This window comes from Danio rerio, chromosome 11 (genome assembly GCF_052040795.2).
Source record: "Danio rerio strain M-AB ecotype USA chromosome 11, GRCz13ab, whole genome shotgun sequence".
Classification (NCBI taxonomy): domain Eukaryota; kingdom Metazoa; phylum Chordata; class Actinopteri; order Cypriniformes; family Danionidae; genus Danio; species Danio rerio.
In genome coordinates, this window is record NC_141031.1 from 15,015,458 (window position 1) to 15,036,051 (window position 20,594).

Below are 20,594 nucleotides of genomic sequence, written 5' to 3' on the forward strand. Positions count from 1 at the left end.
CCAAACACCTAACACTAAACTCCCGACACCATAATAAAAAAAATATTAATAATAATTTATGGTCTAAAATTGTTATTGTTAATATTAATAATTTGTAGTCTGAAATGTGTTGATGGTATCAAAAGGGAACTTTATATCGTAGTTGATTCCCCTTAGGACACAATTTACCGTAACACTATGCACGCTGTCGTCTTTAATAATCAGGAAGAGGAACTGGACTGGTGGCGAAATCGAACTTCGTATGTGTTTGTGGCTCGTCGCTTTCCTTTAAAAACACAAACCTAAGCTATTATGACACTTTTAAGGTTTATACCTCTGCTGTTGACTTTTTGGGCTGTTTCTTTTGCTGATGACAATGAACATAAATCTGGCAGTACTAAACCACCCACTTCCACTATTAGCAACAGTACCGAAAAGTATAATTCCAATAACGCTAGTGATGTGGCGATGATTAATAGGGCTCTGTATGTTTTGATCGGGATAACGGCAATTGGAGTCCTGTATTTCTTAGTGAGAGCCGTCCGGTAAGTGATTTGGAAATCTTGGTTCATGTCTAATGACGTGTTGTTTAAACTCTCCATATGTTTAGTATATCATACATATGTTAAGTTCTAGACGAATAGAAACGTTTCTTTTTATGATGGGAAGCTATTGCACTGTTACGCTTTTTTTGTCTTTGAGCAATAAATTATGTAAATAGTTTAGTTTGAACAACATTAAACTTCAGATGTAAAGTTTCTAGCATTGCTAACAGATAAAGGCGAGTTCCTGACAAATGTAAGTTATAAATGTTGGCAATTAAACTGTGTTTAGACAGATGAATAGCAGGTTGTCAACACTGAGGTAAAGTTGGTTTTATATTCGTTCATATTTGAACAGTGACAACTTGTGACATTGTTTACCACGCTAACGTTACTTTTAAATTTAGGTCTGAAATAGCATCCAAGTATGACTTCAAACAACATTAGCACTATTTGATCGGCTGCTAATGTGATTTTCCCTGTCAAGAATGTGCAAACAACACTTTTCAGAATTCATATTAAGGAAAAAACCATAAGGTGCGAATATAAAACGAATTTTACCCCATCACACTGGTTTGTGTGCTTTATGACCAGCCGTACAACTTTGAACATTAATATTATTTTCCTGACAGGTGTGTAACTTTTTCTTTGCTAAATTACACACAGCTTAATGTTAACAAGAACAACAACAACAATCATACAGGCTGCTTTTATGCTACATTTTCTTTTGACTGCCATATAGTTTTGAAATGGAATCATTTTTATTCATTTTAAACTTTTCCTTTTAAAATCTCTAATGTTCTCTTATTCCAGTCTGAAGAAAACCGGTGTTCAGAAGAAGTACGGGCTCCTTTCAAACTATGATGACACCATGGAGATGGCCCATCTTGAAAGTGATGAGGATGACACTACTGTCTACGAAGCCAAATCTTTGAGAAGGTTTTACATTCTAGATTGTTCTTCCATATATTTCAAATATAGCAGAAACTGCTCAACTTTAGACTTTGGGCTATAATGCTGGAAATCAATACTTCAGGCAGCTTGTTGTCTAACCTTTTTTGTCTTTTTTTTAATAGATGAATCTCTGGATGTGTTTGACACTGCAGGGAAATGTGATCCCAAATGTGAGACAATCCTGTTATCTCCACCAAAATGGTTGCTGAATTGTTGCTGATTTCAACGACCGTGAGAGGACCTAGTCCGGATTCTTGGATGCCTTTTTTCCAAGACTTAAATGGAACATGTGGGTTTAAATTAGTCCAATACATTTTAAACTGACATGACCAAAACAATCTTCTTTAAAAGTTTTTCAGAAGGTCATACATTGTTCTGATGTGGGTTATAAGACAATACGGTCAGCAGAGGATCAAAACTGTGTTTTGTGCCAAAGTTACTTATGCATCATTTATTTAAGGGGTTTGAACTCTTGACTGAGTTGATGTGTAATAATCAATATTGTTAAAAAATGCCCCTCATTTCTCATTCAAAAACACTGAAAACCCTAAAAGTTGTTTGCTAATTCATAAGACTATTATTGTTTAGTGTGTGTTAATTTTTTATTGTTTTAGGTATACCTTCATATTATGATAGACATTTTGCTTTTTAAAAACACATTTTTTTCTCTCTTTTTGTTCTTTCTTGCTTTCTTTCTTTCACTGTACCAGAACTACATTGGGTATTAATTTTATTAGGATTTCTGGAGTAAGCGTGACCAATGAATGCATTTTTTGTGTATAAATTTGCCAAATACCAGCCTATTTAAGAGAAGCACTTTGAGTTTTAGGGTTTAGACACTAAAGCACCAAAACAGCCAGTCATGATATTTTTGACTTGGCGACACTCCTGACCATTTCACAGTTGGTTTGATACTGAAGATTTGATAATTATGAGGGTTTTTGTCTTTCGAGATTAAGCATTCCCACGTTTTTATATTCCAAGCATAAACGCTTAGTATACATTTAAAAGTATTGTTCCAATTGGATTCATAAGAAAGCTGCATGCATTTTTCTCATGTGTGTTGTAAGGGTGACAAATGAATGTGCTGTACAGCAAGCAATCTGCATACATGGATCAAACAACATCAGTTTCAATTTTGCAACTTGATAAATTAAGGGTGATTGAGGGCATTTATGATGGTTTCTTTAAATACATTTACTGGCCTATTAATAGTGTCAAATTGAAATGCATGAAGCATCACTGTATCAATATTTAATGTACATAATTCAAGTGATTCCTAAAGTGTGCCTTTCATCCCTTTTGACTGGATGTGTTTTTGGCTTTTTGTAATTAAATTCTTTTCGCTATTTTCACTGCTTGAAGTTTTTTTTTGCATTGCCATTTATGTAAAGCATTTTAGATATAAACAATTTAGAAAACTCTCCAAATCACAATTAATGATCAATTAGAACATCAAGTTTAATTAGCTATATAATTGAAGGTATACTTAATTTAAATAGTGTTTTTCTTTTTACTGACTTTTTTTTACTTAGTCTCAATTTGTCTGAGAGATTTCTAGACCGGGCTTTAGTTTATTTATTTATTTATTTTCGTATTCTAGATTTGATCATTTTTGATACACAGTTTATTGATTGGCCCATGATTATATACATACCGTGTTCATTTGGTTCTGTATGCAAAAGAGCTTAAATTGCCAATAGACCATAGCTAGTTGCTAAAGAGGTATTTATATGAATACTATTCAACCTCTATATCTATTTTTAATGCATGTGTGTGTATGCACGTGTATATATGGCCATATATATTTTTTCATACAAATTATAGCTAATTTATTCAAACATATATATTTGTAATTCTGATTCATTCATTCATTTTTTTTTTGTTGGCTTAGTCCCTTTATTAATCCGGGGTCGCCACAGCGGAATGAACCGCCAACTTATCCAGCACATTTTTACGCAGCGAATGCCCTTCTAGCCACAACCCATCTCTGGGAAACATCCACACACACACTCTCACACACTTATACACTACGGACAATTTAGACTACCCAATTCACCTGTACTGCATGTCTTTGGACTGTAGGGGAAACCGGAGCACCTGGAGGAAAACCACGTGAACTCAGGGAGAACATGCAAACTAGACACAGAGACGCCAACTGAGCCGAGGTTCAAACCAGCGACCTTCTTGCTGTGAGGTGACAGCACTACCTACTGCACCACTGCGTCACCACTGTAATTCTAATGGTTGAAAAGAAAACATGCAAATAGCTATTTTTGCAACATTTTAAAATACATGGCATGTATGTAGGCCTACATTTAGTTTTTAAATGTCAGAAAATAAATCGCAATTTAGTAAATAACTACAAGTTGACACTTATTGGCTAGCTTAGATTTTATTAAGCAAGTTTAAATATAGATTTTTTCTTCATTTTCATTGAAAATAACCTACATAAATACAGTTCCGCCTATATCTGTGCAAGAATAAAATGGACAATACATCAAAGTTAATTTAATGTATTGTGAATTTAGTGAATTTAAATTTAGCTTACTACAAAAGGAACTCAAAGCCTTACCTCCCACCCCACCATCTATCATTGATCAAAATGTATGTGGAAGGTTCATATAAAATAGAAGGCATTTTATACATGAATAACATTTACAATCATAATATGAAATTGACTGGGACAAAATCGAAAGATTACAGTTTTTCTAAAATGCTAAAACATAAAAGCCAATCCTCTAAACCAAATGACTAGTTGTCTAAACACATTTATTAAAACTAGCCATCATTTTCCAATATCAAACACATTTCACATAAGACACAATTCACAAAACACAGTCCTCCGTTCTCATAAATCTAAACACACTTTTCTTGCTAAAACACAAGTTGCAAAAGAACTGCTCATATTCTCAAAAGAAAGCTCATGTGATGCAAAATGCTTGCCACAGTCAGCAATATTTGAACACAGTGAACACCTGGCATCATTCATTACACAATGCCCCCAAATTGAAGACATTTGTTGCTAATACTGTGACAACATGCATAAAAGTAAGTTCAGGGGAAGAGCAATTTGAGTCCAAGGAGGGAGAAGAGGCCATGGAAGAAGAGGAGCAGGTCTACGAGTTAGAGGAAGAAGCCAGCAAGTGAGAGGAGAAGGTCTCCCCAAGACAACCTCGCATCATCATTACAGACGAGATGTGAGCAACAGTCATTGACAATGTCAATATTACTCTGTGCAGCCATGAATTCAGAGGGGCTTGTCCATCAGCAAGCTGTCTTTGGATCTTACAACACCCAACGTCTCCTTACCTTCCTAGAGGAGCTAAGATACATCCTCCTGGACTGCCAACAACACCATCCTGGGCCCACACATAACATTTGTGATAATTTGGCACAATGTCCGCTTCCACAATATAAACCAAATCATAGAGTGGTTCACCAACAACAGTAATCACATTTTAAACATTTGTCCTCCATCATACTCCCGTTCTGAACCCTATAGAGGAGTTCCTATCGTGGAGATGGAAGGTTTATGACAAACAACCATACACTACAGAGAACCTCCTAAGGGCAATGGAGCTGCCTGTGTTGACAACCTAGTGGAGGCCTTCCAAGGGTGGATTCACCATTCCAGGCATTTTTCCCACGGTACCTGCCAAGAGACAATATAGCCTGCGATGTGGATGAGGTGATGTGGCCCGATGCAGCTCAGCGACATGATGCCGCACAGTGATGTTGTGTGCGTGTGGTGTGAATAAAGCAAATAAAAAAACTTTACACCCTGATTATGTTTTCAGGAGTACTGTTGTGTGCAATAGATTTTTTTTTTTTTTTTTTGCATTGAGTTGTGTTACAGTAATGTACATGCAGTATTTTTTATGGATTTATACTCTTCTTATGAAACTCACAAATCTAAATGCCTTATCCTCTGCAGAGATCTAAGAAGATCCGTTAATGTAAAGTTTCTAAAAATACGCATTGGTCGTCTCAAAAATTGTGTTTTCAATTGTTTCGCTGTAATGTGTATAGTGTTTACATTTTTGAAAGCTTCGAGCTGCTCTTTTGGTGTGAGAGTTTTAAAGTGAGAAGGTGTGGTTGTGTTTATGTAGTTTTAGATATTGTGAAGGATGCTGTGTTTAGACATGGAGGAAATGTTTGAAGTGTGTTTTAGCATTTGAGAAAAACTGTAAAGCAAGGTGTACAAAGACAATGAGACCAAAATAAACATTATAAGATTATTATAAAATAAATATATGAACACAACATTCTTGTAAAAGTCTATATCAGTTCAATCTATCTGCAAAAATAGTATGAATGGAAATTAAATATATTTTTCCTATAATGGTTGTAGTTTATTGTAGTTAACTACCTCAAAGAATGAAATTGATTTCCTTTTGACACAATGCACTTAGTACAAGTTAAAGAGATTGTTGGGTATATTTTATGAAGTTTTGATTTAGAATAATGAGGCCTATAAATGACCTTATATTGGATCGGATGATGCCTTGCGTTCACAGAACATGACTGTACATTTCTCAAGCATTCATCCCATCTGCCATTTGAAAAGTTAATAACTATTTTCTTTTCCCAGTCATGTTTTATTTTATCTGTACTGCTGTCCACCTTCCCTATCAGTAAAGGTTAGATACAATAATTACCAATAGTTCCAGGATATACATTAACAATTGCATGTAATGTAGGTTTCAACCTCTCGGTTTCGGAGTCTTTAATACGTTGGTTTAAATTTAGTTTATGCATAGTAAAATGAACATTTAGCGTCAAGCTAATTTAAATAAAATAACATTTGAATGCTCTTTTCTGTGACTTTCAATCACTAGATGGCGCCATGTGTCTGTTTAGCAAAGCACGCACTCAGCTGTTCCTAGTTCAGTTTGGCCTCGTTCCTGTTTTATAAACCATTAAAACTGCTAAATAGCAAAGATAGTTATTTTTATAAACATAATTATTCTGGATCAACAGAAAACACTAGTGGTCTCCTAATTCAGTCACATATGATCAAAAACCACAAACAAAGAAAAAGTGCTGGAAAAAGTTTTATAGTCCTTATCTTGTACTCATAACTATTACTCAGTCCAAGCTCATAGCTTATATATATAATGCTTTGTTTGCCTGTTGCAAAACATTTTTCTTTTTCTTTTTTTATACAGTTGAAATCAGAATTATTAGCCCCACTTTGAATTTTTTTTTATATTTCCCAAATGATGTTTAACAGAGCAAGGACATTTGCACAGTATATCTGATAATACTAAACTAATATTTGCAGAGCAAAAAAATAAAAATAAATAAATAAATAAAAATTGTTAAAATTATTATATTGAATACTTTCGGACTTAGCTGTGTGTGTGTGTATACACACACACACACACACACACATATATATATATATATATATATATATATATATATATATATATATATATATATATATATATATATATATATATATATATATATATATATATATATATATATATATATATATGCATGCTTTGTTTGCCTGTTGTAAAACTTCTTTTTCTCTTTTTATTTTTTTTTATTTTTGCAACAATAGAGTGTTCCTGCTGGAACCATTTATTGTCCTGAGATGAGATTTGCTTTTGATGATTCCAGTTGTCTGTAGTCGAGACCAATTTACAGATATCCTGAAAATGTGGAGTGACAAGCCAACAAGGAGAGCAAATGACAAATGCAATTGATCTCCACAGCGGGAATTTGTGAAAAAGCAACAACAGATAAAAAGAAAGAAATACTGGAAACACATTGGCTAAGCTCTGCATAGAATCCAACTTTTAAAAAGCATGGTAGAGGAGAGATTAATTCAGTCCAAAAAAAGAGAGAAAGAAAAACGAAAATCCAACTTAGTGAAAAGCTACGCTCGGACTGTTTGAAAGGCAGAAGAGCAGTGGTGTGTTGTTGATGATCATCCCAGCTTGATTCAGCACTCCATCTGCGCTCTCAGCCGTGAAAAGCAGCTCCCGCTTGATACCTTTTAGATGCTGCTCGTCAGATAAAAAATTACCTTTTGTGCCTCTTTGTCTGAAATCCGGAGGCTGTGTGGAGATTTTCCTGGTTCCCTACTGTGCCGCTCTGGCTTTCCTTGGCCATTTGTCCATTGTCTGCACAGCAAGCATAAAATATTCCTCCTGGAAGTTTCATGCAATTTTCAGCTGAAGCTGTAGCTTTTGCATTTGTGTTCTTCTGCTGTCTGCTGACTGACATCAGTTAAAGAGCTCAGCAGCATCTGTCATTCTCACCTGTGGGTCAGACTGTTGCTATGAATGTTTCTGCTAGCTATGAATGTTTCTGCTAGTGCTGTGCTCGTGGTGATTCAGGCTGTAGACACTTTTAAAGTTAAAAATTGCGAAATTAAACTTCCCTTGTCCTTTATCAGTTCTTGGTCAGCTTGTGATTATTTGTAGTATATATTACTAATGTCAATTTTACATATGACTCCCTAAATTTGTTGTTTATAGAGATATTTATTCATATTTTCCTTCAGCTTAGCCCCTTATTTATCAGGGGTCGCCACAGTGCAATGAACAAATAAATATTCCGCCATATGTTTTATTTAGCGAATGCTCTACCAGTACTGGGAAACACCTATTCACTCAATCACATACACTCATACACTACGGCCCATTCTGTTTATTCAATTCACCTCTACCGCATGTCTTTGAAGTCTGGACTGTGGGGAAGATCAGAAAACCCAGAGGAAACCCACGCAAACCCACGGGAAGAACATGCAAACTCCAGACAGAAATGCCATGTAGCCCAGCCGGGACTTGAACCAGCGACCTTTTTGGTTTAATATATATATTAAAATGGCATACAATAAAATTGTTAATTTTATTTACCACAACCACGATAAAAAATTATTGTGATAAACTTTAAATTTACTGCTATTATTCATAAAAATTTCTTTTCATTTAGATTTTTACATCATCTGAAAGATGAATAAATAAGCTAAATAAGTTGGGATATTACAATATTTGGCTAAGATACAACTATATGAAAATCTGGAATCTGGGGGTGCAAAAAAAAATCTAATTACTGAAAAAATCACTTAAAATTTTTTTAAAATAAATAATTTCATAATAATGATTTTATATTCTAAAACTTTTGGCATAAAAGTAAATTCGGTAACACTACAATAACAGTACCTGAATAATGCTGTGGAAATAAGTAAAATAAACATTACTTTATTATAAACTGATGTTGATTTATTGCATGTGCTAATCATGAACTAACTTTGACTACAACATGAGTCACATTAGTTCATGTGGGAATAACGGCAACCTTGATTACTTGTTGGTTATGATTTTTGTCAACTAATAATTACCACATTAGTTTATGCTTAATTTAACCATCATTAACTCATGATATGTATAATGTATAATTATATAATGACTTTACTTGTTGGGACACATCATTGTTCTTAACTACTCGTGAACACCTTATGCGCGTCTGTCTAGTATGTTTACACTGAATAACAACAGTGTTCTGTCAACATCAACATAAACAGTTTAAACAAGAGTTCAAGAGTAGTTAAGGATGAGTTTTTGGTGATGTGCTACTCCAAGTAAAATCATGACGAAATTATACATTAACAGCTCATGAGTTCATGTTGGTTAAACCTAGGCTTAAACCTAAATGTTAATTAATACATTATCTAACAACATGTACTAACAAGTGATTAAGGAAGTCAATATTCATACATGAACTTTTATGACTCATGTTATAGGTAAAATTTGTTCAATATTTGTGCCTTAACTCATCATTAATTTATAATAAAGTAGTGTTTAGTTTACATATTAATACATTATTCATGTACTGCTATTGTAAAGTGTACAGTAAAGTCAATAAATTTGACCAATATAATGTATTTTTGCCAACCAGAGCAACATAAGACACGTTTTGTGGTCCAGGGTCACATAAGGTCATGTGAAAAAAAAAAAAAAAATAGAACATACATAAAATAAAAAAAAACTCCATATCTAGACAAAAAAATCTTTTAAAAAAAGTATTTTATTTGGCAGATCCTAAAATGACCAAAATTAAACTTTATATGAAAAACAGCAAAAGCAAATCAGATAATTTTTTACTGTTGGTTTAAAGTCTTTAGGTGTGTTAACACAATGTCCATCAGACAGCTAAAGCTAACACACAAAAAAAAAAAAAACAGTAGCAAATCTATAACAGAAATGAGAAAAAAAGGGTTGTAGTCCAGTCAAAGGGCCTCATCCTGACAGAAATGTTGTGGTGAGATCTGTGCAAAACCCCTCCACAATCATCTAAAAGTCTGATGAGGTCATACAGAAAACGAAAACATCAAATGTGTATTTGAATACTGAATCTAAATGGGAATCTACGGCATATGAATTATATGATGTCTTAACCCAAAAACAATTTTGCGTCTAAAAGATGTCTACTTGACATCTAAACGTAGACAGCTTGGCTTAAACAAAGCTAAACTTGGGCTGTCAGTGAAAATCTAATAGAGATATAAAACAGTGTTTGCTCTAGGATTTTTTTCAGCTGTGGCGGCTGGGCTTTTTTACACAGATCTACCAACTACCTGTGGCATTATTTCAATGACAAATGTTGAGAGCGCAGTATTACAAGTCGAGATCGCATTTATGTAATAGCTTACGAGCATGCAAATCTCTTTGCTTGCGCGCCGATTTTATAACAAGTATGTCTCCAACATTTATTAGATTTGCTAGGAATATTTATGAATGTCTCCAATAGACTTACAGACCGTCATTAATGTGTATATAAAGGCGACGTGTTTGCTGGCCTCACGCATTACGCACCTGTCAGTAAGCCAGTCAGTCAGTCAGTCAGCACGTAACCTTAAAGGGTTAAACAACTGACGCACAGCACTACTACGGTTATAGAAAAGTTTGCGCTGTTATTATTCACTTAACTTTAAATACGTTTTGGTGCGATTATCACCTGCTATTAAAAAAAAAAAAAAAAAACACGACTGAATGTTTTGAATGAAAAGCTGTAATGTAGCCGTGGCAGGAACAATTTTGGTGTGGTGCCCTGCCATGGAAGAATGAATGAAGCGGAAACCATGTATAAGAATAGACCAAAACTAGACTAGTATTCAAATAGACAGATTAGACAGACTGTATAAGTGTTCATTCATTTCTGTTTATTTGATGACAAGTCTAGTTTTGGTCTATTCATAGACGTCTATTAGATTTTCACTGACAGCACAAATTTAGCCTTGTTTTAGCCAAAAAAAAAAAAAAAAAATGCTTGCTGGAAAGTCATCCATGGCTATTCTGTTGTCTTTTTTGTCAATAAATAATCACATGATGTGAGATATCATGCGACATTGTTCATCTGTGGCTTTATTTTTCAAATTTTAAGACCTACCAAGAATAATATAATATTTAGTCCTGATACTGTTGGGATGTCCTATTTTTTTCTATATGTCTGTATACCTTTGTTCGCCTTTGCTGCCCAAGTCAAACATTTTTTATGGTTTCTATCTATCTGTGATTTGGTTAATTATCAGTCTGCGTGTATTTTTTTCCATCTGTTTCTATAGATCCTTGTCCAGTGTGATCACATAATTTTGTACATTCTCCTATAGCTTAAAATTTGTATTGCTTGTTAAAAAAATTAAGGCTCTGTTTTCCACCATATGTGTTCCTGCAGCAAGTGAATCATGTTGTTTGCTCCCAGAGTTGTTTTTCTCCCAAATTTATCAGTGTAATTAAAAGTATTATTTAAACAACACAGGAATAATGTCAAGCATGCTATTATGCTAACTCAAACATAACCAGCCCACAGGGAGGTTAACTGACCAACTGATTGCCTCTGAACTTTGGATTTTAGTGTCCACAGTTTAGGAAATTATAGGGAAAACTATAGGGTTTTAAGCTAAAGGAAAAATATATCTTCATTTGTGTTCAACAGAAAAAAGCAACTCAAACAGGCTTGAACCAAGTGAAGGGTGAATAAATAACAAGTAAATGTTCATTTTTTGCATGAACTATCGCTTAAATGGAAAACAAGTCACTGATTTCTTTTGTAGGCTATAGGTTTGAGTTGAGCTTTTGAGCTCTGTTTCCCCAGGGGTGTATTTTATGCGGTAGTAAATCTGATAGAAATGAGATGGAAAGATAGACCAGTATCTTTCTTTAGTTATCTACCGCGCTTTGTTCCTTCTCTTTTCTTTTTTTAGTGTTCCTCCTCTCCACAGACCCTCACAGTGACGTCCCAGTGAACAAAGCTGGATTGTGGGAAAGCGTGGGCATTGGCGGCTTGGTCACAGACGCTAGTCAAGCACCCCGCCTGAGCAAGCGTTCCGCCCGAGTCATTTTTGGACAGGATTTTTTTTCTCCCAAATTTAATTTGCATAATCCTCCACTAAACGGATCTCAAACACACACTCACACATACACGGTCTTTCACTCTGCACACACATCTATTGGACCATGTTGGCTATAATGTTGACGGACACTTCAGAAAAAAAAAAATTCAACCACACTCAACAGTACAGTTTAAGCATTTGATTGAAGGTTTGCTTTCATTCTGCAATTCTTTTGAGTTCTTTCTTTGTCATGCCGGAACAAAAGCTGTGTAGTGTTTGGTGTCGCATACTCCGACAGGTGGGAAACAAGTAGAATGTAAAGCATGAGACACACACACACATACTAATTCAGTCACTCAAAATTACTGTGAAATTTTTCGTTTGTGCAGTATGGTCGCCTACAATAATTACCATTTTCTAAATAGAAAGTTCTACATTTATTCAGTTCAGTATTGATTCAGTTGAAATAAGTACCAGATTCAGCTTCAATTTGCCCTGACTTTATATTCTTTTAACGATATCAAAAATTCTAAAATGGTCATTGTCTGTCTTCATCTTTGTATGAGCGATGTCTTGGTCACAACGGGGCTGTGCTTGCTCCTGATTGATGCGGGCGTGCGAGGTCCGGGCGTGCAATATTAAATATTCTTGATATTTTTTGCTGAAAATTTTCTACCATATCAGTATACAACAGGGTTAATCAAGCAGTTTGTCATGGGTGCCAGTTCATGAAAAGCATCTCAAATGATCGAGGGGCCGGAGAGATTTTGCAATATAAGTGATGACACAACAGCATATACAGTTGAAGTCAGAATTATTAGCCAACTGTTTATTTTTTTCCTAATTTCTGTTTAACGGATAGAATATTTTTTCAACATATTTCTAAACATAATAGTTTTAATAACTCATTTCTATTAATTGAATAATTTTATCTTTGCCATGATGACAGGAAATAATATTTGACTAGATATTTTTCAACACACTTCTGTACAGCTTAAAGTGACATTTAAAGGCTTAACTATGTTAATTAGGTTAACTAGGCAGGTTGGGGTAATTAGGCAAGTTATTGTATAATGATGGTTTGTTCTGTAGACTATCGAGAAAAAAAAATAGCTTAATGGGGTAATGATTTTGTCCCTAAAATGTTTTTTAAAAAATTAAAAACTGCTTTTATTCTAGCCGAAATAAAACAAATAAGCTTTCTCCAGAAGAAGAAAATATTATCATAAATACTGTGAAAGTTTCCTTGCTCTTTTAAACATAATTTAGGAAATACTTAAAAAAGAAAAAAAAATCAAAGGGGGGCTAATAATTCTGAGTCCAACTTTAAGAGCCCATATGTTGGTTATTTGCTCCTTAAAGGGCGTACTCACACTATGTACAGTTGCCTTGAACCGGGCCAAAGCATGTTTGCCCTCCCGTCTCCCCCGATGGCTCGCACTCACATTACATTCAGGCCTGGGCACGCTTACATCATCGATGCTGCGCTGTTCAGTAAGTGCTCTCATTCTGCACAATGGAGATTTCTTTAGTAATATCATTTAGGTTGTTTGATATGCAGTGACACGCAGACAAATATTTAGCAGCCACTATAGATCAGCAACTTTTGACGCTCATAAACAATCATAAAGTCCTTGTTCTGCAGGAATTAGGAGGTTTGCTAAAGATGCGCAGCTGTCGTGCAGTGAGGGGTTTGCATCTTTAATAAACTACGACAGTTTGCGTTCACTGAATTGTACGAACGATTAATTAATCTATATGAAACAGTCCCTTAAAAGTCACATCTTGCTTTCAGTTTTGGGCGCGTTTTTTACTTACACACAAGCGTACCGCGCCAAAGCCCAAGTGAACCGCGCTCAGACACACCTCTTCCAACCGGGCCAGGGCCGGCCAAGTGAACTGTGACTAAGCCCGATTCAGCGTACTAACACTTCTCAAACGATCCAGGAAACGGGCCTAGGCACGGTTCGGATAGTATAGTGTGAGTAGGCCCTAAGACACCCACATTGGATTTTTCTACATTAAAATGTTAGTATATTGTATTTTGAAATATCAGTGCATCGTAAAATAGGCTTTTTTTTTTTTTTTACAAACATTCAAATGTTGTATTTCAAAGCGCAACAAAAGCAGTGCATTGCTTAAATAGGCTTCTTCTACATTCAGACTCATTCATGTGTTATGTTTTGAACTGTATAACAATTGGGGATGCAACAATTATAGATTTTGGTAAATTAAATGTAAATTTAAGCTTTATTTTAGGTAAGTATTTAAATGAACTGTTGTTATCATAAACATTCATACATACATAATCCTTTTAATAATTTGTTATAATTCATTTAACATATCTTTTGTTTACACTGCAATGAAAGCCACGCACAGCTCTCACCTCTACGGCGTGAGATGTTAGCTACTCGTTGCTCCGCTTGGGCATGCATATTGGCATGTATTCTTACATTGGAAATAACAAACTTGTGCGCGGAAAAGATGCAATATGTAAATGGCTCGCTGCTATAGTTAATTCATTGTGCGTGCGCATTAGCCTTGGTGTTTAAGTTCGGAGGTATGATGACAAAAAAATTATAGTATTTTATTGCATTATTGTATATACATTGTCAGAGTAAACAAATGTTTCAACTAAATAAAATTGCTAAATTATTATAAAATACAATAGTTAACACTTTACAATAAGTAAAGTTTATTTATACACTTATTTCGAGAGGATCAGATGCTTATGGTTGAACATGGCTGGCCCTACATTAGCAATGCAGGATTCCTAACTCACTATAAATAATCAGTTCCCCTTCGGGTGGGGAACTCCAATGCTTTTAATGGATTTGATTCTAAGAGAATCCCTGAATGGGAGGATTCATTTCAGAAGCCGCTTTTCTGAAAGAGTATGGAACGGGCCAATGAATGTCAATGAATTGGCAGCATAAGCTTGCGCACATGTTCTTCATTGCCAATTAACTCCGCATATAAGCACAGGTGGAGCAAGCATTCGCTATCCTTTTAGCTTCAGAGACTATTACAGCCTTCTGAGAGAGTCGATGAGGTTTCCTCCTGCTGTGATCCAGTGATTCCGAGCGAACAAGAGCATTCTTCCGGTTCAGAGTGTGTACACGCCGCGGCAGACGCTCGAGCTTGGTTTCTCCCTTGCCTGGCGTTCTTAGGGTCCAGTCCTCCAGAGCGGTGCGTATAAAGTTGCAACTTCACAAAAAGAGCAACACAATCATTCAGCACATCCTTTTCAGGATGGCGCTCCGACCGTGCGTTTCTGGATGCGGTAGTTTCCTGTCCCCGGAGGATGGGCATGGGCACTGCGTTGCATGCCTGGGGGGTCCAGCATGTTAATGCGCTGCTCGCGGGCAGTTCATGTCGTCATTGCGATGCCATGACTGTTGCGCAGTTAAGATCGCAGCTAGCCTTTGCAAAAGGGCAAACCATCCCAGCTGTCCCCTGCACTGCAGCTGGCACTTGGGCAGATCTGAGGGTTTCAGGGAGAGATAATCCGTCGCCCATGGGCCCGCGGACCTCCCGCTCCTCCAAGCGCTCCATCCAAGCTTCGGGCGGGGGAAGCGATCCGTCTAACCAGATGGTAGTCCTTACGCTCGATGACACCGAAAACCAGACATCCACCGCGGCATCGGAGGGTGGGCTTTCATTGTCCGATGATGGTCCAGACCCGCTCGCCCCCTTCTGGGCAGGTGAGCGCTGTCAAGACGGATCCTGAAACGGACATGTTAGCCGTGCTTTCCCGGGCTGCTTCGGCTGTGGGTTGGAGATAGTTTATCCCCCAGCTCCGCGGCCGGACCGACTAGATGGGTGCTACGCAGAGGACCAGAGGGCGAAGCCTTCGAAGCCTCTCGTCCCCTTCTTCCCGGAGGTGCACTGTAGGCTCATGCAGTCTTGAAGGGTACTTTTTTCTGCCCGTGCTGTGTGTTCAGGGGGTATGTGGCCATTCCTCAGGTTGAGCGCCCGATTGCAGTCAATCTTTGTCTGCGTGGCGCCTCTTCTTGGCGGGGTCCGCCTCGTCTCCCGTCCAAAGCCTGTAAGTTATCTGACTACCTCGGAGCTATAGAGCTTACATGGCTGCGGGCCAGGCAGCTTCCGCCTTGCACGCGATGGCCACCTACCAGCGCTAGTAAGTGCAGGCGCTGGCCGAGCTGCACGAGGGTGAGTCCAAGTCAAGACCAAGTCCTTAACCAGTCGAGTACAAGTCCAAGTCCGAGTCCAAAAGGGGTCGAGTCGGACTTGAGTCCGAGTCCTTAACATCTGAGTCGAGTCCGGCCGAGTCCAGACAGTGATAAAACTCATTTGTTAATTTTCTTTCGCGGCTTAGTCCCTTATTTATCAGGGGTCGCAACAGCGGAATGAACTGCCAAATAGTCCAGCATATGTTTTGGGCAATGGATGCCCTTCCAGCCGTAACCCATTCACTCTCATTCACACACACACACTCACATACCACGACCATTTTAGTAAATTTAATCCCCCTATAGTGCATGTGTTTGGACTGTGGGGGAAACCAAAGCACCCGGAAGAAACCAACATCAACACGGGGAGAACATGCAAACTCCACACAGAAAAACTCCTGGCCCAGTCGGGACTCAAACCAGAGATCATCTTGCGGTGAGGTAACAGTCCTAAATAATAATAATAATAATAATAATAAAAATAATAATATTAATTAATCAAATACAATTTTAAAATAACAATTAAACTGTTAAATTAATATTTTAAGCTTTTGATAGATTTTTACAAAGTGCCTTGTATTTTTTGTTAGCTTGCTTCAAAATAAAATGAAAATAGGAGGATATATGTAAAACTTTTATTATTTTAGAAGACTCCCACGTTTGACATTATTCTCATGCCACTTTCTCACATTTCTTCTGTTTAAATTACGCTTGCATTACCAAGGCAACAATGCATTTTTATTAACATTAATTCAAGAGAACTCCGTTATTAGCCCCAGTGAATGAAACCATATTCATGGCGACTGACCCAGATCTGCACAGAACATAAAGGTTCATTCTTTATGCACAGAACATAAAGGACCATTCGACTCTTCTCTTAACGGAATTACAGTTACCCTGTTAGTGATAGTCTAAAACAGGGGTTCTCAATTTCTACATTAAAAGGTCCAAATCTGAATTTTTATTAAGGTCAAGTGTATGAAACAATTGATATTACATAACTTGTTTTTAAAAAACATTCATAAGATGCACAGAGGCAGCATGGTGGCGCAGTAGGTAGCACAATCGCATCACAGCAGGAAGGTCACTGATTCGAGCTCATTCAACGTTGAACTGTCTATTCTCTTCAAGTTTTCTTTTCCGTGAGGCCAACATTTTCATCCATTCAAATGATCGCTTTGCTGCAGTGTGTTAAAGCAAGCGTGTGCATGCGATTATCCAGCTTGATCATGATTAGGCCAGGCCATAACCAATTTGGAGCCCTAGGCAAGATTTCAGGTGAATTTCAGTAATTTCCACTGCTAGTGTACATATACTCAAAATAAACGTATTAGCTTTGTCTTGGACATTCTTTCATTTTAATAAAGCAAGTGTACATTCAAAATACTCAGAAATAAGTTTTTGCAACTGTGGGACACGATGACATAATACGCAGCCATTATGCATTGTGAAACCTGTGTAACCCCCTTTCATGCTGAAGTGTCGGCACAGTGAGTTTTGCAAGTGGACAAAACAAAAATGAAAACAATATGATGATCTTATTTTATCTAAACATGCTATAAAGCAGAAAGGAGGGATGAAGAGTCAGGCAGGTAAGATTAGGCCTAAAACAGTTCACAATTCAGGTCTAAAAAGACAATTAATTGTCATTCATTTATTCATGCATTCATTTTCCTTTCGACTTTATCCCTTTATTAATCAGGGGTCGCCACAGTGGAATGAATCACCAGCTTATCCAGCATATGTTTTACACAGTGGATGCCTTTCCAGCTGCAACCCAATACTGGGAAACATCCATATTCCCCTATAGTGCATGTGTTTGGACTGTGGGGGAAACCAGAGCACCCGGAGGAAACACACGCCAACACGGGGAGAACATGCAAACTCCACACAGAAACACCAACTGACCCAGCCGTGGCTCGAACCAGCGACCTTCTTGCTGTGAGGTCACAGTGCTACCCACTGCGCTACCGTGCAGCCCACAGATAATTCTATAAAACATATTTTTTGTATCTTATGGAATTGTCAAATTAAATTAATATTCTTGCAAAAGACTTTTTAAATGATCTTAGTATATCACTCCAGTTGTGTCGTTGTGTTCCAGTTACATTTAGGACAAATTTCTGTTATTTATTTAGAATATTAATTGTATAATAATAATAACAATAATAACAACAATAATAATACTTTTATTTATTTAAAATGAATCTAAATATTTTAATATATTTATTTATTAAAATTATTATAAATAAATGGATGATGGGGGGCTTTTGAGGATAGGTGATGGTCCTGGTCCTCAGTTCAGAAGACAATGATGATATTAGCATAAAACTGTTTAATTCTAAATAATTTCCAAATGAAATTTTGAGATGATTAATTTTGTTATACACATATTCTTGCATTCTGTCATTGACTTCATATAAATAGACTATTTTCAAATCAGAAATGTGCCATTATCAGATTGTCTCTTGCATATTCAACATGTAGGGCAGACATATACTGCTGCTCACAATCAGTAATGTTTATTCTCACACAGAAGACTCACATTGTGGACACAGGCACACTTAATCCCTCCAATGTCTCTCATCAAAATATTACCTGAACACTATTTTTTACACAAACCTCATTCTATATTTAAAAAGATTATAATATTGCTTGAATTTGTGGACTTTGTCCAGTGATTATTCATTCTGAATGTTGACTGGATTTGAATATAACTTTACATTAAATCTATTGTGCTTATATTAACTTAATATAATATGCAACTCCAAGCAACACTATTAAAAAATTTTTGCTATCCCATCATTTAATTCCTGTAATTTTACACACTCTTTATTCTCTCCTAACCCTACCTTCCAAAATCAGAAGCTGATCTGGGATCTGGGATGACTTTATTATAGGCTACGGATGGTGTCCGTTAGTCAGCATGCAGGCTACACTGATTTAGAAGTTGTGACGATCGACGCACAGCTTTAATGGAAAGAAAGAGAATGCAGATGTTTTTATATTCATTTTAACGCGCTATTAAGCCAAAATAAAGCGAAAGCACAATTCTCTTGAACAGCTCTTGCAGTTCTATTACATTTGAGTTCGGCTGTGTTGAGGGAACTTTCAGTTTTCATAGAAAGATTAAACATAACAGGGAAGTATTGTAAAATGAAATGGGATGATTGCGGCGATGTCATTACAAGAGTTACACAGGAAACTTTGAATATTACGGAGTTCGGATTTGAGAAGCCCTGGCCTAAATCAAGCGCTGAACGCATCTTTCTCTGGCTCAGAGCCAAAGCGTGAAACTTTGAATTTGACAGTTATTTGCGGATATATTGACACCAATATAAACAACAAAACAATATCGCCAGTATGTATTAACATCATCCCTACAATATGAATATACAATTTAAGTAAATAAGCTCTTACCTTACTTTGTTTTCTTTCAACATGTCGGTAGAAGACAAATTATTGCTGATTTTGAAGACATTATAGTCCTAGACCTGCATGCACTGTGTGATTATGGCTATTTCTGGTTACACGTTCAAGGTGATGACGTGCTGCTGCTGCTACCTGCAGGTGTGGTGCGGTGCATTGCTGGCATGCAGCCAGAGAGTTCGCTAAATTCCTGTTATAGTTTCATGCTGTTATTTATTAATTTTTAATATCTTTATTTGTGTTGGAAATTATGTGGACTCGACTGGACTCGTGATATTTTCCGAGTCCAAAATGTCCAAGTCCGAGTAAAAGTTTACCCTAGTCCGTGACAAGTCCGAGTCCAATCAAAACTGGACTCGAGTCCGGGTCCAATTTCGAGTACCCCAACACTAATGTCCACATTAGTGGTCCAGGAGCACCACCGCTGGCTAAACTTGGCTGATATGCGTGAAGTTGACAAAGTCTGCTTTCTTGACTCCCCCATATCCCAAGCTGGCCTGTTCGGCGACACCGTCTGTGAATTCACCCAGGAATTCAAGGCGGTGAAAGAGCAGTCTGAGGCAATGGGTAATGTCACCTATCGGCAGGACCGTAAGCCCACTCTGCCCGCCATACCATCCATATCTGCTGCTCCTCACCAAAGGCGCCCGCCTATGAGAGCTGCACCGCCCCCCCACACGCCTCTGGCGAAGCGAGCACGTCGAGCACCTAGGAAGCAGGCAGACCCCCCTGCCCAGAGCGTCGCTAACTCCAGTAACGGACCGCGAAGCGTCCCTGGGACAGGTCATCTGGAGAAGAGGGAACTTGCTCTGTCCCTACTGGAGGGCAGGGCCCCATTTTCAACGGCACTTTTTACTGCCATAAAAACATCAATGATAGAGCACTTTTCCACTTCCTTGGATGTGACAGCCCTAAATCTGCCAGTCTGGGACGCTATGCTTTCTAGCTCGCTGGTTCGGTGTGTTTTGCCAGTGGCTCACGAGTGCTGGGAGGACATTCTCCTTTCTCCCACCCCTCGAGCTTCCCCTCCGGAGTTTGGGTGCAGAGTGAGAGCAAATCTCTCGCCTCCAACTCTTCCGCGGGACCCTCGCGCTTCCCGGATCAGCACACCCACTCCGTGCTGCCCCACTGCTGTTACGTTAG

At 37.4% G+C, this 20,594-nt stretch overlaps 1 protein-coding gene across 1 annotated transcript; it reads left to right on the forward strand.

Annotated features, from left to right (window-relative positions):
- Window positions 1-155: 155 nt before the first annotated feature.
- fam174c (family with sequence similarity 174 member C) lies at window positions 156-2,830 on the forward strand. Its single transcript, NM_001308551.1, has 3 exons — window positions 156-524; window positions 1,335-1,460; window positions 1,598-2,830. The coding sequence occupies exons 1-3, from the start codon at window positions 292-294 to the stop codon at window positions 1,599-1,601; spliced, it is 363 nt and encodes a 120-aa protein (NP_001295480.1). The 5' UTR covers window positions 156-291; the 3' UTR covers window positions 1,602-2,830.
- The last annotated feature ends 17,764 nt before the right edge of the window (window positions 2,831-20,594 follow it).